This window comes from Zingiber officinale, chromosome 7A (assembly GCF_018446385.1).
Source record: "Zingiber officinale cultivar Zhangliang chromosome 7A, Zo_v1.1, whole genome shotgun sequence".
Lineage (NCBI taxonomy): Eukaryota > Viridiplantae > Streptophyta > Magnoliopsida > Zingiberales > Zingiberaceae > Zingiber > Zingiber officinale.
This window is the reverse complement of record NC_055998.1, coordinates 7,868,963-7,894,426: the sequence shown is the minus strand read 5'-3', so window position 1 is coordinate 7,894,426 and position 25,464 is coordinate 7,868,963. Positions and strand designations below refer to the sequence as shown.

The window sequence follows — 25,464 nt, the reverse complement described above, 5'->3', positions numbered from 1 at the left end:
AGAGCTAATTTATTAATTCACCACACAATTACTGAAAGTCTATCATCGGTCCAAAACTGATTCAAAATCACACCATTTTTGAAGTCAAAAAGGCTCTATTACTTCATCGAGATCAGTAAAAGTACCGAAGTGATTGATGATACATGACTTCATAAGTTACATTGATTGACAAAGTAAAATATGTATACAACTTTATAATTTTTGTATTCTAGTACAGTAAATATTTAATTTTACTTCTGCATAACTTGACTTAATCGAAGTATTTTTTATTGTATTACTTCTTCACAGTATAGAAGTAATAGAGTATATTTTACTATAACAAAAATAATTTAATTTAGTAAAATAATTTATACGAATGACTTCACAAATTTGATTTAGTAAATTTTACTATAACATTTTTGAAGTAAATAGTTTCTTTAACTACGCCACTATTTAAATTTATCAAAGTCTTTTGTGTTGTATTGCTCCATCATTTATTAATAGTGTCGAAGTAATTGACCATATTTTATTATAATATAATTTTAATTGACGAAAGTGTATATCATAATTATTGGTACATTTGACATTAATGATCAAATCTAAGTTTTGATAAATGACAAATGATTTAAAATTAGATATATTGTTGATCTAACCTTGTTATCGAGTGCGCATGGTTGACTAACTTGACGGGTTAAGAGGACCTCACATCAGGCAGGAAATCTAGTCGGGATGTGCAATTCTTGATTGACGAAGTCCGGATGTGTAATTCCGGCAGGAAGACCTAGTGGGTCAGATTGGACGTTAAGGAGGTAACTTGACATTTGATAACTAGAGGTAAGTCGCTAGAGGAGAGTGACTCAGTGAGGACGTGTTCTGATTGAGGGGACAGTAGGCGTGGGTCCATTTTAGATCCCTAAACTAAAACCTTGATTAGTTATTAGTCTTGGAAAAATATGAACTAATTAATATTATTTTTATTGTACATACGCTGCTTTACAGGTTATTATTTGTTTTGGTCTTGGAATGTGCCTTAAACACTCAATAAAAAGGTGTCTTGCCCAAGGCTTCAAAGAAACTCAAGTACACTTCTATTACAAGCTTCTACGTGTCCGTTTGATGTTCCGACTACTCCAGCTTTGTGCTGCTGCTTTGCTATGATGTTGCTATGCCCGACTACTGTTGAGGAGTCGTCTAACACCGATCTTGATCTGATCATTTTCGAGGGTGTTAGGTATCGAACTTTTAATATTGTACTTAATTTTTGCATAAAGGAAAGTGTAAAGTGTTACACTTTTTCTATTCTTCCATTGTACTTGATCCTCTCTTACGGCGATTCTGGAAGAGATATTTAGTGGATTACTCGTTGATAGATCCATGGGACTTGGGTCTTGAAGTAGGAGTCGCCAAAGACTCCGAACCAAGTAAAATCGATCGAGTTCGCATACTTGTCTTTTTCTTCTATTTCTGTGTTTTACGCTATGTAATTTTTCAAAAGGAAAAACAAATTTTTTAAAACCATGTGATTCACCCCCTCTCAAATACGTCTCGATCCAACAAGTGGTATTAGAGCGAGACCACTCTGAATTGGTGAAACCACCAATTGAGTAGGGGTTTTTAAAAAAATAAAAAATTATATATAATTTTTTATTAAAAAAATATTCTTATATTTTTTTATTTTTATTTTTTCACCATTAGTTAGCATTAGCGAAATATCCCTTCTAACAAAATTTGTTATTAATTTTTTATTTTACTATTTTATTTTTTTTCTCGAAATTGATGAACCACCCTTCTTTCTTTATCTTCCACAGTATTTATCCCAAGACATATTCTTGGAATCTTCGTGAGTTCTTTTTCAGTGTTGAAAATGGTGAACAAAGAAATACTTGAGCGAAATGTCAACAAACTATCTCCATACAAGATATACAAGAAGGAGGAATTCAACTATGGAAGATGCAGATGGAAAGCTTCGTCCTGATAAATGACTTCAATGGTGGCATGACACTGAAGCGATCATCTTCTCATAACTCAAAAGCAAACAAAAAGGTAATAAAGTTAATTTTAGATTTATTACCTAACAAAGTTACATGCAGGATAGGAATGGTCAAAGATGCCTGCGTGTAATATACGACAAATAAATAATAAGGTTAAATGGACGAATAACCTTAACGAAATTTTCCAGAATTTTTAGAATTTTTTTTTGAGAAATTTTCGGAGATCGTACGACGAGTTTGAAGGGATGAATCGGTGGTTCGGAGAAAAGCCTGTTTAGATTACCCCACTTAAGTGAGGAAATGTTTTAATATATATACTTCCTTTTCTCTTTCTTCCCCGAACCCATCGCGATCCCAATCCTCTCTTCCCCCTTTCTCTCGTTCTCTCTCTCGTGGACGACTCGACGTCGATGCCGGAGGAGCACGTCACCGGAGCTCGACGGAAACTAGTGGAGTCACCAGAGCTCGACAGTGCCGAGGAAGTCCAAGCTATATCCGGCCGAGGGATCTCTGTTTCGGTGGATTCTTGCACCGATCGTTGACGGCAAGTGGCAGCGGCGATCTTACCATAGCCACCACCAATCCGTGCCCTAGCTGCGAACTCGAAGGTAAGGCATCATGTTCAGTTGATTGTTGAGGAGTTTGTGTGACCGATTCTTGATCCTTCTTCTCTAGACTCTCTCCAAACCATGCCCTAGATCCATCGTCGATGCATTGCCCCTTTGGATCGATGCTTCGTGTGAACAGATCTCCGATCAAGAAGGGAGATCCTAGCCCTAGCCTCGATCTTTCCTCTTCATCGCCGGCTTGGATCCACTATGTCGTGCCCTAGCTCCAAGCTTCGTCTCATCTTCACAGTAATGGTGTTCCGGTAATGTGACAACAAGGTGAGTTAGGTTGTTTGGTTGATCCGTGATCTCCACTGCTTGATCTCCTTCTTGATCCGTTTGATTCCAGCAGTGAGGTTCTGTTCTGTGGGGTTGTTCTTGGTTCCAACAGCCACTCCATCCAGCAGCTCGCCTTGTTCCAGCATCAATAGTGGCTGTGAATTGAGGTAAGGTGTAAGAATTTCATCTGCCTAGCTTCACTCACTAGGTCTTTCCAAGTCAAGTATCCGATCAACCCTTGACCTACCTGACTATTCTTCATATCAAACTGGTCATCCCTTGACAAGAGGAAAATTGTATCAACAATCTCCCCAATCAGACGATTGCATCTGCAATTTTCATGTATTGTCAAACATCGAAACTCAAACATCAAGACTCAAGCTTGAGTCAACTCAAGCTTAGTCAACCTGTTCAACCTGACCTAGGGGATATTGCACCAACATGCTAGTTTGGCATACTCATCCAGTTTGGACTCAATGAATCGTCCCATGTTGCCTTCAGAATTTTGTGCTTTGGTTTGCTTGGGCATTTGCTCTTCTCCTTCTTCTTCAGTGTTAGGTAGTCATCTTTGATGTACCATTCTAAGTGACAATTGTGCTCCATTTTCCCAGAACAAACTTCTTGTCCTGCGACTTTTTAAACTTATTATATTTAAAAAACTTAGTGAATTTTCTTACCATGAAGGTTGCTTCGTCTTCGTCAATTGATGAGTCTAAGTCTGGTATGCTTTTTTGGGCTTGTATTGCTAGGTTCTGACTTGATCCCTTTCTTTGTCTTGCACATCGAGACTGCTGTAATTTAAAAGTGGGAAAAAAGCTTTCTAATGTACTTACCTCGAGGTATTTAGAGATATAGTAGGAGTCTACTATAGATGTCCATTCCAAGGTTCTCAGAAACACATTTAAAGTATATCTTTGTGTGTCCCGATTAGTTATCGTTTTGTCGAGGTTTGTTAATCTAGTGATTAGCTCTTTGATTCTTCCGTGTAGATGAGCAACTGTTTCACCTTCTTCCATCCAGAGGTTGCTGATTTGGTTCTGGAGCAGGTCTCGTCTTGCAAGTTTTTCTTATGATGTTTTTTCGTATAATTTCAGGAACTTTTCCTAAAGATCCTTTGCTAATTCATAGGTTATGATTCGACTAACTTCCTGGGGTGGAAGTGCACTCAGCAGGTGGAACTCAACTCATCCGTTTTTTACGAAGTCAGTTTGTCCTTTTTTGGTCTACTGGTATTCCTCCTTTTCATTTTCATGTTGGTCTTTGGGAGCTTCAAAACCGTATTTTATTTTTAAAAGTAATTCAAAATCGGTCTTAAAAATTAACTCCATTCGTTTCTTCCATATTGCAAACTCCCCCTCAAACTTAAGCGGGTAGATGCTGGGTTCGACCATCGTCTTTGTACTTCAGTCGACAGTTAGTCCTTCTGAAGTTATTAGGCTCTGATACCACTTATTGGTCCCTTGAAGGTCGACAAGAGGGGGTAAATTGTCTGTATAATAATTACAAACCTTTCTCGACTTCCAACTCTAATTAGTAGCATAGTTATAATAACAAATTAAACGAACAACTTTAAAAAGAAAGAGGCAAAAGAGTTACTTGGTTACAACCTAGATGTTTGTTAATCTAAGGCAAAAGAAAGTATTATAAATCTTCTTTGTTGAAGGTGGCGAAGCCTCTTACACTTTTTGAGCATTCAGGAATAAGCTAGGAAATGAATACTCGAGTTATTGAATATTTCCTAAGTCCAGGGGTCTTTTTATAGCCCCTGAAAAATCTTATCCGAGACTAGAAGATGCTTCCAGCGAGGCAAGCGAAGATAAAGTTTTATCTTTGCTAACGGTTACATTTTACCTAGTCTAAGACGCCTTCAAAGGGTTGAAGACACTTTCCATGGGTAGTTGAAGGCACCTTCCATGGGTGGTTAAAGGCGCCTTCAACCCTTCAACTCTGTTGAAGGGGCCTTCCTACAGAAAGACAGGGAGGCACCTCCAACCACATTGAGGGTGCCTCCAGCAGCTCCGCAGCTCTCCATTGGCTCTTCCACTGCTCCGATTACTTGGGTGATTTCGTCCATCCAAAACTGAGCTCCCTCAAACCCATCTTCCAGCCTTCTCCTTGAGCAGACTTCCTCCTCGACTTCTCATTCCTCGAACGCCGCACACGTCCTTCTCGTCCACTGGTGTACTCTTTCGCAGCATCTCCTCCCTTGGATGCACCAAGCCTGTCGGCTCTCTCTCATGCCATCCTTCTTACTAGCTGCGTCTTTTGCTCGACTTCTTATGTTCCTAAGCTCCTGCACACTTAGACATAAGGATCAAATACAACAGAACCTAACTGAACTTGGTTGACCACATTAAAACAACCGCGAGTACTAACATAATTAAACATAAAGTCGTGGGGTCAAAAGTTGTCAGTTGCACTCGGGGATAAAACCCTGGACTGCTGCGCCAAAAATTCCTTCAACCCCCAGTCACCTATCCTGCCCAGCATTAACCGTGATTTATTCCCTCTGACATCTTGTGGGACCGGGGCCGGGGGCCCGCTAGGGTGACGATTCCACCTTTCTTGCCAATAATTAAACATAAAGTTAATTAACATATTACATTAAAAAAATCATTTTAAAAATTTTTTAAAATTCTTTTAAAAATCATTTAAAAAAATTCTATTAAAATTCTTTTAAAAATCATTTTAAAAATTCTTTCAAAAAATTCTTTTAAAAATTCTTTTAAAAATCATTCTTAAAAAAATCAGTTTAAAAATTATATTAAAAAATTAGTTGAAATATTATTTTCAAATTCTTTTAAAAGTCATTTAAAAAATTCTTTTAAAATTATTTTAAAAATCATTTAAAAATTATTTTAAAAATTCTATTGAAATTATTTTAAAAAAATCATTTAAAAAAATTCTTTTAAAAAACATTTAAAAAAGTTTTTTAAAAAATATTCTTTCAAACACTCTTTTAAAAATTATTTTAAAAAATCTTTTAACAAAATTCTTTTAAATATCATTTAAAATCACTGAATACAGTTAAATCTTCAAATTCAATTAAACTAATAATTAAATCAATTAAAATTTAATTAACTTAAACTTAAAACCGAATTAAAGAATTAATAAGTAATACAATTAAAACATAAATAATACTCAATATTGATAAGAAATAATCCAATTTAATTTTAACAAAACTATCCATCCAAAATAAAACTCACTGAATACAGTTAAATCCAACTTAATAATTCAAACTTATTTATCTTTAACTTAATTAATAAAATATTAATAACTAATTGTTTTGTTTAGTCTGAAACTTAATTTAATTAATTTAAATTCTAGATTAATCTTCCAAGACTACTTAATTAATTTAAACAATATCAAATTACTCAAACTTAACTTATATAATTTTTCTAAATTACATATTTTCTAAAAATAAGTATTCTAACACTAAGTCACTTAAATAATTAGATAGAGCTCCTTGATAACCATAAATGTTAGATTAAGGAGTGTCAACTTAAGAGAAAAGATCTATTTTTGAAAATTGATTAAAATTATCTTAGAAAATATTTAAATACCTTTCCCTTGAACGACCTGTTTTATTGAAAAATATTTCAAAAATCATTTTAAAAACTATTATGAAAGATCCATTTAACAAAATAATAATTAAATAATAGTTACAAAATATTTTTAAAAATATTTATACTTGAACGAAGAACCTTTAAAAATATTTTGAAAAGTAATAAATACTTTAAAATTATTTTAAATTGCTTTTGAAATTTTTTTTAAGGTTTTTAAAATTAGGGGCAGTACTACTGATGCTGAGTTAGAATGGAACTTTTTTGGGCTCGCGGGTAATCTTGAATCTTCCAACTGAGGGCAGAAGAGGATTTCGTTACTGTACACATGAAATAATTCAAACTCGGTGATAATACTCCGGATACAAGGATTCTTATCATAATTGCAACAACTGAAGAGAATTCAACACACGACTAGCAAGCAATCTATCTACCATAGTATACTATACTATACTATATCGCTGCCATCTCTCTAGATTGGGATTGAAGGTTTCCCTCTTGGATATGTAAATTCTGTCGATAAGCGTATCTCCTAGCCCAGTAGATAAAATTCAACAGCGCGAGTATTTGCATAAAGCAGAGTAGCCAGTAGAAATAATCAAGGTGACTCTTATTCAAGTTGTTCCCCTCTATCCATCCTCTTCCACTGGTACCATGTCTACTTGCTTTATTTGCCAATTCAACTGTAATAGATCCCAGGAAAGCAGCTAAGCCATACACGCACCAAAAGATAGCTGTCCCTATTGATTTCATTCCTCTCGGCGCTTCACTGTTGAAGAATTCCAGCAGTCCAACGAAGGAAGTAACATCAACGACACCCAAGCAACAGAACTGCACGACGAGCCAGAATACTGACATCGGGACGCCAGTCGTCATGTCTTGAAGCCCGTTCTCCTCTACAATTTTCATCCTTCTGTTCTCCACCACTGCTGCTGCGCACGTCGCGAATGCTGCAAATAAAAAGCCAATAGCAACGCGTTGCAAGTGAGTTATACCGCCTGTGTACCCTGTCATCCTTCTCAGAATTGGCACTATGGATCGGTCATAGACTACGAGCATCACAGTCTGAAAGAACTGTGGGATTACAAATAGATTTGCAGGCGAGATTCGAATTTTCCCGAGCCTGGTGTCCATGGTCGTGCCTTGTTGCACAGTAAAACTTAGGATTAAGCCATTTGGAATGCTACCCAAGATGGAACTGATGATGATAGGAATCATTCCCAAGACAACTTTTGTTTCCTCCACTTGAGTTACAGTGCATAAGGACCACGGGCCATTATCAGACCCATGCTCACCAACGATAGCAGCTTTGTCAAGGAACCTGATAACATTGTCAGAACATTAGCCAATCACTAAGACACTGATAAACTCACGATCTTAAAAAGTATCAATGCACTCACTTGAATCCATGTGTGTGAGAAAGCACTTCCATTTCATTGGTGCCTTTTTGAGGACTTTTATTGAGGTCTTCTGAGTTTTCAGGCAGTGACGCATTTCTCTTTCTGAATGCTGCTACTAACACCTATGATAAGAGGTGTCAGTAAAACCAACAAAAGGAATTCAGATCAAAGGTGAACAGTGATGTCTAGAAAACCAAAATGCCTCTTATGTTAGTGTTTAACCTGTAGCGTCCTGGCTATGGGACTTCCATCCGGTATCTGATTGCGATATAAAGGGAAACCACTAGCAACCACAAGCACTGATAAGAGAACCGAAAGAGCACTAACGCCAAACCCAATATCCCAACCCTTGTTATTCTGAATCCACACTAGCAAAATTAGCCCTATTAATCCTCCTAGTGAGATCCCAAATGCGTAAGAATTGAAGAAGCTAGTTCTTTCTATTACTTCAACCGGATCTTCACCATCAAACTGATCCCCTCCCAGTGATGGCGATGAAACACGGACACAACCATCACCCAACGCTAGCATGTACAAGCCCACGTAAAGAAGGAAAGAGTTCCAGCCATGGACTTTCTGGCAATTTTCGCCTGGGTCATTGATGTTGCAATGTGGAGGATGGAGTGATGGAAGGTGTGCTTGCAATGCTAGTAATCCATATCCCTGAAATAAAAAAACATGTAAATTGTTTTTAATTCACCAAACACTTTCATTTTGGACTGGACATAAAGCATAAAACAATTCAAATTGATTATTATTATCATCTGAACTGCGTGAGACCAGCCAACAAAATTATTTCATTAATTTAGCAGATCAGGGTGTAGCAGGTGTTTATTAGATGAGTGAGGTGTTTACTTTATGGAACTGGTTAGTTCTAGTAGGTACCAAACAATGACTATTTTTGTCTGACCTCCATATTTAAACCCTTCTGAGATAATTCTCAACTAAAGTTCAATCAGTTAAGCGTAGCCTTTCGTAGACAATTAAAAATAAGGTGACCTAACACACGCATTTCTTTAGGAGATTACTTTTTTAATCGTAAAGACGTTTGATCATAGTATCTCATATTATGCGCGTTGCTGACAATATTTATCCGATAAATACAAAAAAATCAGGATTTTTTTTTTTTTGTGAAAACTGTGTTCTAGCCATTGTATCTTTAATTTTTAAGGAGAAAATAGTCTGAATAACTCACTTAAACCACTGCTTTAAAAGCAATAAATATTTTTATAAGCATTTGCTAGTGATATAAACAAAGGAAGTATATAGGAAACCTAAATTTACTTGTAGAATTACCATGAATTCAATAGGCCCAAATATGAGTATGGTCTTAAATCTTGTGATGTAAGAGTCAGAGATGAAGGCTCCCAAGAGAGAGAAGGCACAGCTTGCGCCAACAAGGTTATTGACCATGGTTGAAGAGTTTGCAATATCCTCGTTCATGGTTCCATGCAAATAAGTCACCAAGTTCAACAAGATCGGGATGAAGGCAAAGTTCAGCAAAAGCGTTTGTGCTGCAATATACATAAATATAGGTGTATATATGAATTCAGTTTCACTGAAAGCTTCTACTATATCTTCTCTTCTTCTAGCTTATACAAGGATGAATGTGAAGAGTTACTTGTACCGTAGGACAAGTTAGAATTATACTTACTGCAGATGAAGGAGGCAGCTCGTGCACCACCATGTCGTTTTTTGTTGATAGGCTTTCCTTTCCAATCTACAAAACCATGGATAGCCATTGAGCCAGCGGACTGAACAACTCTTAATGATTCCTGCAGTGCTTCCAGGCTTATTTATTTGCGCACTAACATCCAACTTGGATGACCGATCCGTTTTCCACCGGTCACTTAAATCGAAAAAGTATATGCATAGTCAACATTCTCAAATCAACTATTTATTAAGAAACAAATTCTTAATAAAATATTATAGTTAAATCTTAAACATTAGAGGAGACGACAGCCTGTCGGGGAGCATTATTTATTTGCATACTCAGCGAGGAGAGGAGAGAGTACAGTTGAATGATTGTGCAATGCTTACCGGAGCGTGACATCCTTGTTCTGGTGGGATAGGGAGATGACGGACAATAGATCCTCCTCCGAAATTTAACATTGAGAGGAATTTTATGCATCTCTATTTTTCAACTTTTTATATGACCATGAATCGAATGCGATCATCGTGTTGGCCTTGGAACGAATTGACGGGGGCGCTGGGGACGAACGTATTCATCTTTTGCCATAATGTATCAAATGCGACCATGAATCGAATGTTCAATCTACAATTTTGTTTCTTTCTTATGATTTTTATGTATGCTTTTTTTTAATTGGCATTGATATTCACTTTTTTGAATGGATTGATTTATCTATCCGTTCATACGGAAATTTTCTAGTTACTATAAGATGTGTTTGATTCAAGATTATTGATAACCTTGATAGGTTATTAACCAAAACCTTGTTTGATTTAAGTAATGAGTGATTTATGATAATACACGATTTCCACATCAACAATTTGGAAATACAACTCGGAATCCAAAAATTTTGAGGGTGTGTTTGGTTGAGGGTTATCCTTGATAACCTTGGTGATCCATCCAAGGTTATCAACGAAAATCCTATTTGGTTTAGATAATCGATGATTCCCGAGTAATGTTTCTTGCCCGACAGATTAGCAAAAAGGACATGCTATCCGAAATCGAAAAAAAAACTCGAAAAATTAAGGTTTTTCTTGATTCTGGGGTTAACGAATTGTTTTTACCTAAAATACACTTGAATAAGCCAAAAAAGTGAAAAAAAAATGTAAAGACAAAAATAAAAAATTTTAAAAATAAAATAAAAATTTTTAAAAAATAAAAAAACATTAAGAAATTTTAAAAATAGACAAAAACGTAAACAAAATTTAAAAATAATAAAAAAGGTAAAAAAATAGAAAAAAATAGAAAAAACGTAAAAAAATTTAAAAAACATAAAACATAATAAAAAACATTAAAAAAATATAAAAAAATAAAAAATTTAAAAGAAAACATAAAAATTTAAAAAAATAAAAAACTTTAAAAAATTGAAAAAAATAAAAAAACTGAAAAGAAATAAAAAAATTTTAAAAAATAAAAAACATATAAAAATAAAGAAAAACGTGAAAAAGAAAAATAAATAGAGTTTAAAAGATATATATATGATTGATTTTATAACTATGTTTGACTAAATTTATTAAAAATAGTTTATAAGCTCGTACAACTTATAAGTTGTTAGGTCTTATTTTAAAAATAAGTTGTTAAAGTGTTTTGATGAACTTATTACAATCAACTTAAAGGTATTGATGTGTTTGGTATTATAAGATCTTTTTATTAATAAAATCACCAAAAAGGGTATAATACTATTAATAGAGGATTTTGAGATTTTTATTAATAGAGGGTTTTGGGCGAATTTTTGCACCGGAGGAGAGAAAGTTGGAAAGAGGCATTGGCCGAGAAGATGACACAGCGTTAGAAGAAAAGTCGGCGGAGATAAAAAGATATTAAGCTTATAAAAATTTATGGAGAATAAGATGAGGATTTATGATATTTTAGAGAAAAAATTATTAAAATAAGATCTTTTTTTAAAAAGTAGGGTTTTCCATACTTTTTTAAAAACAGCTTATAAGCTCCAAAACAACTTATTTTGACAGCTTATAAGCTGTTCAAAAAAAATTTTACCAAACAAATTTGAAGAGCTTATAAGCTCCAAAACAGCTTATAATTAAGCTATTTTAGAGAGCTTATAAGCTCAGCCAAACACCTTCTGAGTAATATAGTAAAATATTAAATTAGATTATTCATTAAAACTTTCAAACAAATAAGTTTTTGTTACATTAGGTTGAACCAAACAACATTGGTTATGTTTTATTCCCCATAATCTTGGTTATGTGATTATTTGGTAATCACATAACCAAAGTTATACATGATAACTTAAACCAAACACACCTTGAAAGTGTAAGATTTTTTTTTATGATTCCGGGGTTAACATTTTTTTTTTTGCCATAATTATCGCCTGATTTTTTTTCCCCTCTTCTCTTTGTCCTCCCTCGTCAAGTCGCAACTTCCTCCATCTTCCTCTCTCCCTCAGTTGGCGATCGACAAAGAGGTCGTGAGAATTGGCCAAAACTCCCTTCTTTGGATCGACAAAGATGTCGCTGTATCACTGGAGATCACGCACGTTCCTAGCCGCTATCAAGCGCCTCGGAGTCGCTTGCCTCTACTTTGATATCCGTCTTGCCCTTCCTTCCCTTCCCCAACCGAGCTACACCTCAACACCCTCCTCTACTTCTATGTCAAGGGCTGCATGGTCTTCGAGGCCATCCATGTCTACATAGTCATGGACACCGCCGCGGATCCCTCCTCTTGCCCCACGAGTACCACCTATAACCTCCTCTTCACTGCCACAAATAAGCGTCTCTCACAAGAAGTGGCCTGCCTACATTCGTCGGAGAAGAGGACCTATCGTCGGAGTCAATGCCGGCATCGGAGCAGAATTGCTTGATCAACAACTCACCCTTTTGCTGAGGACCCTCTCCTTCTCGATGACCAACAACTCTCCTTTGTAAAATTCTTCATTGTCATCGCCACCATCCCAGGACAACGACTAAGGACCCTCTCATTCTAGACAACTTCATTATCGCGCTCACCATCCACCTCGATGACAACATCGACACCGCCCACGTCGTCGCCGGGCTCACAGGAGGATGCAGACAATGTTGGAAAAGAGAACATAGTAAAAAATAATAATTCGAAGCGGATTTGATTTTTTTTTAATTTAAACTTTAGTTAAAATAATTTAAATAGATATTTTAATCCTAATATTATTAAGGATGATATAGTAAAAATTAAATTAGGTTATATCATTATTTAGGTTGAACCAAACAATACTAGGATTATATTTTATTTCCTATAACCTTGATTATATGATTACCTAGAAATCACATAACTAAAGATAAATTAGGAGGAGATCATGGTTATTTATCGAAGTGGTCCGCTTTCTTAGGTTCGTACCCTATCAACTGATAACGAGAGAATGAAATCGGGATAAATACCAGTCCCTAGTATGGGTAAAAAGATACATATTGAAACAAATAGTTCTCGTGGTCCAGAATCCAAAAAATTAGAATTTGTAACATGAAATAACTTGTATCCATAGAACATCTGACGTAACATAGATAATAAATAAATAGGAGTTAATATCATTCCTATTGCCATTACAAAAGTAATTAGTATTTTTGACATTAAAAGAAATCTTTTACTAGTAATTATTCCAAAAAAAAATTAATGATTCTACAACAAAACCGCTCATTCCCGGTAATGCAAGAGAAGCCATTGAAAAACTACTGAACATGGTAAAAAGTTTTGGCATTGGGATCGATACCCCCCCCAAATTTCATCGAGATAAACAAGACCCATTCTATCACAAGTCGTCCCCGTCAAGAAAAAAAATGCAGCACCAATAAATCCATGAGAGAGTATTTGTAAAATATAGCTAAATCTCAACTTTAAAATTCTAAAATTAGTACTTGGAAATCTAATCATTGCACCATAACTCTAGGGCCACCTTTTCTATTAGATTATTCTATTTTTATTTTAAAAAATATTTTAAATTTAATAATTTAGTAGGCCAAACAAGCCGAATAAATCAAATTAGTTGAGCACATTAAATATGATAGTTTGGTTGGAACAAATGGATGAGTTGGATAAGTCAACTAATTTAAGCGGGTGAGATAGACGACGTGTTAGTGAGGTAAGGTGGGCCGAATTAAATAGATTAAGAGTGGGATTAATCAGTCAAACGAGTTCAGTTAGACGTGTGAATAGCAAGACTAAAGGAACTAATAATGCTAGTTCATGATTTATCATGTCAAACAAGATATAACTAATAAAGCAGGTAGGCCAAGTATAAATAATGAATTAAATGAAATAATTTAATCAAATAAATTAGTCCAGTCAATGATTGAATGCAAACTGATCATATGACAAGGTGATTATGTCGAGTATCTAGTGAACAAGTCATGACAAATAAGTTAGCAAAAGATTTACTAAAGGTCTAGCAACACCAAAAAATAAACTTCTTTTTAATAATCTTTATATTTTAAACTCTTATTTGAGTTTATTTTCTAACAAAGTATTAGAATCACAATTAAAAATGATCAGAATATCTTTTGGTTGCTCACCAAGAATCTGTTTGAGATTTATTCTCCACATCGATCATATCATGGGGGTCTTACTCGATGAAGAAAAATAGGAAATCAGCAGGGGACCAACTGCATCAGTGTTTTAAATGAAAGCAGGCAAGGCAAAGAAGTTGAATTTTCTATCGGCAATTTTCCATTTGCATGTCTTTTTCACACATAGAAGTAAATGATTTCACAGAATATTGTCCTGCATTGGAACAAGTCTCCTATGCCGTCTGTTTCAGAAAAATGACTCCACCATACGAGACGCCGGAAGTGAAAACCCCGTTTTCCCCGAGAATTCAACATTGTATTGTATGTCTTTGACTTGTAAACTTAACAATGTAGACTTTTCAGAGATTGCACTGTGTGATATACTGATAGGTAAGGCTATTTACTAAATTCTGTGTTATTTATTTTTTTAAACGATAATTTACCAAACCACATACCTCATTTTACATATTATTCAAAAGATTATCTATTTTTGAATGAATTAATTAAATCATGTATCTTTTCTCATTTTTTTAAATATCCCTCTTTATTTTTATTTTATTTTATGAAAAAAAACTTAATGTTCCGACCCTCCTCTTTCATCTTTGTTACCTCCATCGTCGGAAAACCGACGGCAGTTGTCCGTCGTCATCATTCTTTTGCCTCCGCCCAGCAGTGCAAAGAGATATGGCAAGTCGATGACGGTGTCCAATTCCATCGATTTTAAAAGGGGCATCGGGATGATCTTTCCTCACCATTCCATCTTAACTTTATTTATTCTCTTTTCATGATCTCCAGGCTATTGTGTTACATTTTTTTTTTTTTTTTAGCATTTGATCTCTTTGTTGGATTTCTTGTTATTGTTAGAGGTAAAGCCTGATGAGTCAGAGAAGTCGATCATGAGAGGAGGAAAATGAGTGCTTTTGGAGGATGAGACGACTTCGTCGGAAGGTGACTCTGGTTGTAAGAGTGTCAGTGCGTCCCTGGTGGTGAAATGAATTTTTGATTTTAAATTAAAGATATGAACTTTGTGTTTTATAGGAAAGTTCTATTTTTTTTTAACGGTAGTTGTTTGATGAGATGTCAAGGTGGACGACGATAAATGAAATTCGTCAAGATGTAGACGAAGAGGATGGATGAAATATTAGAAATTTTTTATGGTTAAAGATAAATTTATATATATATTTGATTAAACTTACTTAATATTATGCATACTAAATTTATATTTATGTCGCTAGTTCTTAAGAAGTTATGAAGTATCGATAATAATAAATTTTACTTTTCTTACATAAAATTTATATAACTTTCAAAAAATTACAATAATGATATTAAAATAATCAATTTTTCATATGTCAATTAACATTCTATTTATTTATTTTTAAATTTTCCTATTATGAATTTTTCAATAAACTATTTCTATCTCTTTTTTTTTAATGCTTTCATTATCTTTCTATGTTTCTAGATCTGAACTTCATGTGACATTTGGTTTACGAGTTTACAAATGAGAGAATGAATTTATTTTCAAACTTGATGTTTGGTTGATGGAATGAAATCAAGATTTTAGAAAAAAATTCAAAAGCTTGGGTATTGATGAAACTCATTTCCTCCATTGAGTTTTGATGGAAATGAGAATAATAATTAAGTTTTGGATAAAAATACTCTTAATATATTTATTTATTTTTTCTTTTATTTCACTTTCTCTCTCCTTATTCTCTCTTATCATACTTTCTCTCTCTCCTCATTCTCTCATTGTACATTTCCTCTCAACATATTTTCTCTCCCATCACTACACTCTTTCATTATTTTCTCTCTCTTCATTATCTCTCATCACACTTTCTCTCCCATTACACACTCTCTCCTCATTTTTTTCATTACACTTTCTCTCTCTTATCACACTCTCTTATCATTTTCTCTCATTACACTCATCTCTCTTCATTCCCTCCCATCACACACTCTCTCGTTATTTTCTCTCATCACACTTTACCTCTCCTCATTCTCTCCTAACACACACACACTCTCTCTCCTTATTTTCTCTCATCACACTTTCCCTCTCTTCATTCTCTCCCATCACACTCTTTCTCCTTATTTTTCTTATTACACTTTCCCTCTCTTTATTTTTTTCCATTACACTTTCTCACTCATCATTCTCTCTCATTATACTTTCTCTCTCCTCAATCTCTCCTCATTTTCTCTAATCACACTTTTCCTTTTTTCATTTTTTTCCATCACACTTTCTCTCTCAGTATGGATGGTAATGGGACAGGGCGAGGACGAGTTTGCCATCCCCATCCCCGTCCACGAATTCCATCCCCACCCTCATCCCCGCCTCCATCCCCACTTTTTCGGATTCGGAGAATCCCCATAACCAAACTATAATGCCCCTAGTTTTTTTTTTCCTTTTTTCTTTTATAATACATAAACTGCGGACGCCACATACTCATACTTCTATAGCGGTTCTTGGTTCGAATAAAATTACATAAACGACTTGAAGAAAAATAAACATAGCTAAATGCGGAATTAATCTAGAAGGTCTTCGGGTTGTACTGTCATTGTTCCGAGCGGGCTCACTGGTCAACGCCTCCTACCTTATTGGTTTCGTTATTTGAAAAAAAAAAAGAACCAAAATCTATGAGTCGAGAGACTCAGCATATTCAAAACTATGTTAAGCAGTAGTTAGTACCTATATTTTAGTCTATTAGGGGAGACCACATTCATGGTAACTTGGGACCTCTCTAAACTAAAATTTCCAAAAATACATGTAGCATGTAAAGTTACCATGATATCAAGCAAGAAAAAAACATAAGCTTTCCTAAATTGGAAATCCGAAAATACATGTGTTGGACCCTGTGGTTGTTTTGATGTGATCAACCAGGTTAGGTTAGGTCCTGTTTGGTTTTGATCCCTGTGTCTAAGTGTGCAAGAGCTTAGGAACGCAGGAAGTCGAGCAGAAGATGCAGCTAGCGAGAAAGATGACACGGGAAGGGAGCCGACGGGCTCAGTGCATCTGAGGGACGAAAGAGCTGCGAAAGAGTGCATCGGTAGACGAGAAGAACGTACGCGACGTTCGAGGGATAAGAAGCCGGAGCGGAACCCTGTTCGAGGAGAAGGTCGGAAATTAAGTTCGGGTGAGCCCTATTTCGATTGGTCGCAATCACCCAAGCGATCGAAGCTTCAGAAGGTCAAAAGGAGCTGGAAAGCCTTGCTGAAGGCACCCTCAACAAAGTGTTGAGGGCACCTTCGAGGCGCCCCATGCGCCTCCACCTCCTTCAGGCGGAGGGCGCCCTCCATAAAACATGGGAGGTGCCCTCCATGCCATGGGAAGCGCCTCAACCAGCCAAAATAAATGTTGGCAGTGGATAAAACTTTATCCGCTGCATCCACCTTGGAGGCGCCCTCCATCCATTGGGAGGCACTCTCAGGCTTATGGATAGAACTTCCAGGGGCTATAAAAGGACCCCTGGACTTAGGAAAGATACAACAACTTCAGAACAACTACTGTAATCATTTCCTAGAGATTTTCTAAGCTTTTCAAAGAGTGTAAGAGGCTTCTCTGCCTACAGAGAAGAAGATATTTCTAGTAGAGTTTTGCAACCGCCTTGGATTAACAACCACCTAGGTTGTAACCAAGTCAAATCTATTTGTCTATTTTCTTTTTAATTAGTTGTTCATTTCAGTTTATTTTAATTGTGATATCGCTACTAATCTTAGTTGGTGTCACACCCCGGGGGCGTCCCAGCCAGAGGAAAAATCTGACAACATCTCCCCTGTACACGTGACAATCTGAAACATTTATACATACAAAAATATACATCAGTTACACACGGCTGGAATATATACACAACCACGCAGTTTATACTTAGCCCACTCGGCTGGAACAAAATATTCACAACCACGTAGTTATATATATATTAAGCATCCCACTTGGTTGTACAAAAACTAAAAATATAGTGAAAAACGATAGAAACCATTACAAACCAAAAACAAGACTACTAGCTGGCTAAGCTTACCGCACAACAAAATAATATAAGACACCACATCACCACAATCCATAATCAAAATCAGAATATACAATGCTAAATACATTTAATACATAAAACTAATAAAACACAAATGAAAACAGTAACAATCTTCTGATGTGACATGGGAATCAGCAGACAGGATACTCCAAGCGACTCCATATACCTCTACCTAATATCTGGAATAAAAATATATTAATGGTGCAAGTTCAACAACTCAACGGATATCAAAGGACATGCATAATAAGAATATAACTAACAATAATAATCATGAAATACAGTCTTCTGATCAATGATAGGAAATGCAAACTGAAAGACAACAGAAGAATAACTGTACTCACTAGGACCTCCTATCCAAAACATACGATCGTCAGACCAAATACCTCATGCCTCCTGTATGCATGTCAATCATATGCAACCACTAAAATGTAGCAACCAATATGCAGCAATCACAAACAATAAATACAATCATGTAAATGATGCAAAACGACATGTGTCACCCCTGACGCCAGTCAGCCATCTCACACGTGATGGTGAGACCGAGTGGGTAGGGGTATGACAACTGTGTACTCTACCATCACTGCTCCTGAGTGACCGAGTGGATAAGATGCTATCGGAATACACCTATCCTCCTACCCCAAATCATAAGTGGGGGAGCTCAATGCTCTTATCTCCCTGAGACAATCTAGAGGAGGGATCCTTGTCATGCTACCACGCTGCATCACGCTACTCATGAGTGGTCCAACGGAGCACTGACAGAGCAAACTGCCACACACCCTGCCTGATATACCACTAACCCATGAGTGGTTGTGTATGCAGATCCATGTAACTGGCGATGTGCTCAACAATAATGGAGTCAATAATCGTACAGCATGCAATCATGCAAGATGGTGCATGACACTAAGCATGTAAATCCTGATCATAACCATTTCCAAATAATATGTACCAAAAAGGAAAAAGAATCCTATAACAATGATCTAGGTATCACAAAACTAGATACACATGCCAGATAATAAAATCTAGGAAGCTAGTCCTAAACATAGCAAAACATAGTATGCCACAACCTCTAGGAACAAAATACACATGACAATATTCAAGAGTATATAAATATGAATGTATATCAGACAACAATAAAAGAAAGCTACATGTATCTAATAGTGGCATACCAAGGTAAATATATACATGATCATTGCTATTAGCTATAACCTACTATGCATATCAAAATGACATATCAAAAAAGATAAGTCAAAGGTACCCGCCTTTATACGTAGATCGTGCTAAACAATCCCAAGTCGAGATGCTCACCTTGAAATAAAGTTCTGCGATCACATAACGTATTTAGCTAATTACATATATAACAAATAGCTAAATAAAATCCCCAACCTAATTAGAGAAAACCCTAATCAAAATAATTAACCTACTTCATTAATCCAATTAGGTTTAGCTAAATTCACAATTCCTTCACTTCAATCCTACTTATGAGTTAATCAATTTAATCATGGTCATCTTCTCTTCTAAGATCAATACACACTTAATTCATCCACTTTAATTAATTCAAACAACAATCACTCACCACTAGTCTAATTCAACGTATAAATGAACTAAACTTCAAAACTTACCCAAACATCGATGCTTCACTATTGACTCACAGCCGAAAAGTGTGTGCTACTGGAGACATTAGCCGGAAACCCTTGCTGCCAGAGACTCATGCTGATAACAAGGTGGCTGCTGGCACTGGACGGCTAGTCGACCGGTGTTAGGGTACAAGGATAGCAGCGCTACTCAAGTCAAGAGACGACAACGTCGTCGATAGGGCATAGTGTCGGTAGCTGGTGCTAGGAAGAGGGGAAGAGAAGCAGTGGAGAAACCGAAGGTTTGTCGACGACGTCAGCAGAAGAGAGGAAAAGGGAAAACCTCGGTGTCAACCGTAGGGTGTCGGCGTTCTCCATGCGGTGGCGACGGAGTGACATGATAGGAGGGGCGACAACTAGGGCACGGCGAGGTGAAGACCAGTGGCTCTCAACAGCCGATGCTGACGTTCGGGCATTGGTCGGTGCCGGCTGATCGGCGTAAGAGGGGAGAGGAGAAGGAGATCGGCGTTGGCGACGTGAGGAAGATGAGGATCGCATAAGGAGATGCCGCGGGAGGCTAGGGCACGGTGAGAGATCGGGGAAAAGAGGAGAGGCAACGCGATTCAAGATAGGGCAAAGGGCTATTGGCCGGCTGCCGACGCTCGGGAGAAGAGAGGAAGAGAGGAGAAGCTCGGCGGTGTCGCGAGATCGAGGAAGAGGAGATCGGGTAGGGATGTCAATGGGTCAGGTTCGGGTCGGATTCTATATCCTCCGTCCCCATACCCATCGGGTATAGGATCTCCGATGGGTATACCCATACCCATTAAATGATCGGATATCTTCTATAGTTATAATTTTTCTTCTTTCTATCCAACTATTATCATTCAACAAAAATATATTAAAATTAACAACCTATTAAAATATATATATATATATATATATATATATATATATATATATATATATATAGTCTATATAATTAAAAAAATAGATTAAACATCTATATAGTCTCCTCCTAATATCAACAAAAATAGTAAATTGATTTTGGAAAAAGAAAATTTTCTTTAATATATGTATATATATTATTTAATTGGGTATTCGGGTCGGGTATCAGGTATTGATAGTCCCTCTATACCCTCCTCCATTCGGGTCGGATCCTCCATCGGGTTCGGGTGAAATTGTCATCCCTAAGATCGGGTGCAGGGGAGGTCGGCGCAAGGAAATTAGGCATGGGTAAAAATAAGGAGAAAAGGAAGGGAAATAAGAAATAAAAAGGAAAGTTTATTAATCAAGAAAACTTAGGTTACGTTTAGTTGGATGTAATGTAATCGAGCTTGTAATGTAATCAAATTTGTAATGTAATATAATGTAATCTTGATTATATTACTACGTTTGGTAATATAATATATGTAATCTTTGATTACAAGGGTGATTACATTCTTTTGTTTGGTATCCATTATTTTTTATAAGCAATGTAATTCATATTATTATAAAATGACAAAAATATCCTGCGACTTCTACCGACGGCCGCCTCACCTCTGTCAGAGCTTGCGTCCGGTGACGACCGGCCGGCGACGGCGGCCAGCCACCGGTAGCGACGACCGACGACCGACGGCGGCAGCCGGCGACCGGCGGCTGCGGCGGTCGGCGACCGGCGGCTGCGGCGGCCGGCGACCAGCGGTAGCGGCGGTCGACGACCGACGACGGTGGTGGCGGCGGCGACCGGCGGTGGCGGCGGCCGGTGACCGGCGACCGGCGGCGGCGGACGGCGACCGGCGGTGGCGGCGGCGGCCGGTGACCGACGGCGGTGGCGGCAGCGACCGGCGATCAACGGCGGAAGTGGCACGCGACCAACGGCGGCGGCCGGCGGCCAACGGTGGCGGCCGACAACCGGTGATCAACGACGGCGACCGACGACCGGTGACCGGTGGCAGCCGATGACCGGTGAACGCCGGCGTCGAAGGGCAGTGGGCGGGCGGCGGCCGACGGGCGGTTGGCTAACTAGGGGTATATTCGACATTCAAATTTTGGTTAAACAGTGACTTTGTAATGTAATCGGATTATATAGCATTTGCTTTATAATCCAGATTACAAAACTTCACTACATTTTGTAATCAAGATTATATTACATTACAGATTTAAAGTTAAAACAAATAAAATAATCAGCCTTGTAATGTAATCCTGATTACATTACAAGGCAGATTACACCCTACCAAACGTAGCCTTAGGTTTATTTTAATTAAAGCCTAAGTTATTTCCTTATCAACTCCTACTTAAATTGGGTATTCCCAACATGCTTTCCTCAAGCCCACAAATACATCCCTTCCAATTACGTTATACGAGTTCCGAAAAATTTCCAGAAAATTAACGCTATTTGCCTATTAAACCTTATTATTTAATTATTATTTGTTGTCATATTTTATAGTTAGAAAGAAGGGAAAGGTTTTATTTTTGTTTACAGATGCTACACCCTCTCACCAACCCTACCGCTGCACCAACAAGTGGTATCAGAGCCCAACCGCCTCAGAAGCACTAACCGCCAACTGAAGCATCAAGATCAAGACGATGGCCAGTACAAGCATTCATCCATCAAAGTTTGAGAGAGACTTCGCACAATGGAAACGCTGAATGAAGATATTCTTCAAAACAGATTTTGAAATTCTTGTAACAATGAAATATGATTTTATAGTTACAAAAGACAAAGAAGAATATCAGCGGACGAAGAAGGAGCAAGCTAATTTCATGGCAAACGGTAAAGCAGAATTCCATCTGCTCAACGTTCTTCCGCCCCATGAGGTCAATCGAATTGGCAGCTACGACTCAGTAAAGGAATTTTGGGAGAAATTCCTGGAATTACACGAATAACTTCCGAAACAAAGCTTGCAAGATGGGGCATGCTCTGGAATCAACTGACGAACCTCCGGATGGAAGAAGGAGAGTCAGTAGCACAACTACACTAAAGAATCAAGGAGCTGATTACCGGACTAACAAACCTCGGAGAAACAGTAACGAATCAGGATGCACAAAGGTATGCATTAAATGTGTTCCCAAGAACACCCGAATAGACAACGATAGTAGACTCCTACTATATATCCAAAGATCTCGAGGTAAGTACTTTAAAAAATTTTTTTTCTACTTTCGAATTACATGAATCTCAATGCACAGGAAAAAGAAAAGGATCAAGTCAGAATGTTGCCCTGAAGGCAAGAACTAATGATTCAGACTCCAAAGAATTAATCGATGAAAATGAAGTAGCGCTAATGGTAAGGAAGTTCAATAAATTTATTAAATCTAATAAATTTAAGTCACGGATGAGAAAGCAGTATTGAAACAAAAGGACCGTCCGATACTATAATTGCAACGAAGATGGACACATCAAAGATGACTGCCCGAAATCGAAGAACAAAGGTAAAGAAAAGAATAAGAAGCTAGTTCAATCCAAACATAACCTCAAAGTATCGTGGGATGAGTCATCATCCTCTAAATCTGAAATTGAAGCATACGCTGGACTAGTCCTAATGGCAATCCATCAAGAAGAAGATGAGACCAGCTCAGAGATGAACATAGATTAAGAGGGAGGATCATTGAAAGAAAACAGCGATGAAGGGAGAGCATCAGAAATTGAAGTAAATGAGGTACGTGCTCTATCTCCCAAACAGTCCTTTAAATTTATTAAAAGTCTTACTAAAGATCTAATTAAACTAGAAAAGGAAAATGCTAAATTATTGAATTTAGCAAAAACATGTCCTCTACAATTGTATGATAATCTAAAATTAGAAAATTAAAAATAGAAATCGAAAAATTGAAAAATGATCATGCATGCTTGAATAACTTTCAAAACTCAAAACTTATAATTTATGGTAAATCAAATTGGTATATTAGACATCACCAAGGTCAACTTAGAAAAATTCTCAGAGAATATGTATCCCCCAAATTCTTAGTTAACCCAATAGAAAGGAACCTATATTGAGTTCCAAAATCTTACTTAGATTAAATACTTTTCTAAGGCTTTCAGAAAAGATTAAATGTTTAAATTCTCTAAAAGACTTTGTCTAGAAGTGGTTGATTATCCAATAACCAAGAAAGCCTAGTGCCTCGCCACAACCTGGAAGCCGATTATTGAATTATATATTTAATTGAAAATTTGATAAGCTTGTGAAATTAATTAGGCTAATTTCTTTCAATGTTTGTCAATTTTTGGAAAACTTCGTAAGGTAGAAATAGTTTTAAATTTCTTTTACTTGTTTTTATTAAATCAAGTTTTTTTTTTTAAAAAAAAATCTCCATATTTTTTTGATGTAATCAAGGGGGAGAGTACAAGTTTAGGGGGAATTAGAATTCTTTTTATAAAAATTCTGAATACAAATCAATTTATTTTATACTTGGTGTTGCAATTTCTTTTATTGCAAACTTTATACTTAGAATGTTTTTTTCACTACTTGTCTATTTTTACCCTAACTTGAATTTGGGTTAATGCACATCTAAAAAGGGGAGATTGTTGATCCCCGTGGTTGTTTTGATGTGATCAACCAGTTTAGGTCAGGTCTTGTTTGGTTTTGATCCCTATGTCTAAGTGTGCAGGAGCTTAGGAACGCAGAAAGTTGAGTGGAAGATGCAACTAGCGAGAAAGATAACACGGGAAGGGAGCCAACGGGCTCAGTGCATCCGAGGGACGAAAGAGCTGCGGAAGAGTACACCGATGGATGAGAAGAATGTACGCGACGTTCGAGGGATGAGAAGTCGGAGCGAAAGCCTTGGCACGCCCCAAGAGTAAGGTTGTTCAACGAAAATCAGACAGCACCTCCCATGTAGCCGTGACAAATGAATTAGTATACATAGCTAACAGATATACATATGCAAAATATAGCCAACTCAGCTAGAACTAAACACATCTACACAGATAATAAGCACCCCACTCGGCTGGTAAATCAAACACAGCGGAAAACAACCAACAAACACCAAAAATACCAAAAAAAACTCACCGCGGGCCAGCCCGGCTTGACCCCTCGACAAAACAAAACCAATCACAGAATAACATCAAGTCCAAAAAGGGTTATTACAATACCAAATTCAAAAGTTCAACTCACAACCAGAAAGCTAAACAAAAACGAAAATCCGTCCTCGAAAGCGACGTGGGACTGGCAGTCGAGATCCCCCAAGTGTACTGGCATCACTATCGGCAACCTAGTGAAATTACCAATGTACGAGGTGGTGAGTATAAAACTCAGCGAGTAAAGAATAGATAATGCATGAGTAATATAAAGAGCCATATATACAACAGGATACAGTCTCGGGAAGATAAATAGCAATACTACTAGGTAAACAAAGCATATATTCATACCTGAAACCATATCCTAAGCTAGGAGTATAAGGTCTGAGGTAACATAAACTGCTATAGTACTGCTCATAACTACCAAGATCACAGGTAAGATATACTGTCACAGTAATCAGTGTCCAAGCATATATATACAGGTATGAGATAACAGAAAACTGAACAGTAAGCATATAACGGCATAATCAAGAATAACAGAAAATAGCGTATGCTCGGATGGTCACTCCCGCCCACCCCTCTAGTACCATGACCCCAGTATGGTCGAGAGGCCGGGACAATGACAGACTGTACACTACTCCAGCTACCACTACTCTCGAGTGGCCGAGGGGGTAGTTGCATAGCAGCTGAATAGCTACGTCTGCGACGGGGTCCCTACTGCTCGCGACTCCAGCTGACACTACCCATGAGTGCGCGAGTGGGGGACATGACAGGACATGCGATACGCTCCAGCTACCACTACCCATGAGTAGTCGAGCGTGCGGCCCAAGCCAATGACCGTCTCAACCACAAGGGAGCCAAGGTCATCGACGATGCATGCAATGACATGA

General features: G+C 37.2%; 1 protein-coding gene across 1 annotated transcript; it reads right to left on the bottom strand.

The window, feature by feature from the left end:
* Positions 1-6,668: 6,668 nt before the first annotated feature.
* On the bottom strand, positions 6,669-9,655 carry LOC122000888 (protein NRT1/ PTR FAMILY 4.5-like). Its single transcript, XM_042555383.1, has 5 exons — positions 9,475-9,655; positions 9,117-9,334; positions 8,043-8,483; positions 7,821-7,942; positions 6,669-7,741 (listed from the first exon to the last, which is right to left on the bottom strand). The coding sequence occupies exons 1-5, from the start codon at positions 9,560-9,562 to the stop codon at positions 6,874-6,876; spliced, it is 1,737 nt and encodes a 578-aa protein (XP_042411317.1). The 5' UTR covers positions 9,563-9,655; the 3' UTR covers positions 6,669-6,873.
* Between the last annotated feature and the right edge of the window lie 15,809 nt (positions 9,656-25,464).

Excerpts from the sequence above, each read along its gene's own strand:
- LOC122000888 (XM_042555383.1), bottom strand. The coding sequence starts at position 9,562 with ATGGCTATCCATGGTTTTGTAGATTGGAAAGGAAAGCCTATCAACAAA. Across the intron at positions 9,335-9,474 it reads AGCTGCCTCCTTCATCTGCA|CACAAACGCTTTTGCTGAAC; the intron begins GTAAGTATAATT and ends TGTATATTGCAG. Across the intron at positions 7,943-8,042 it reads CCATAGCCAGGACGCTACAG|GTGTTAGTAGCAGCATTCAG; the intron begins GTTAAACACTAA and ends CTCTTATCATAG.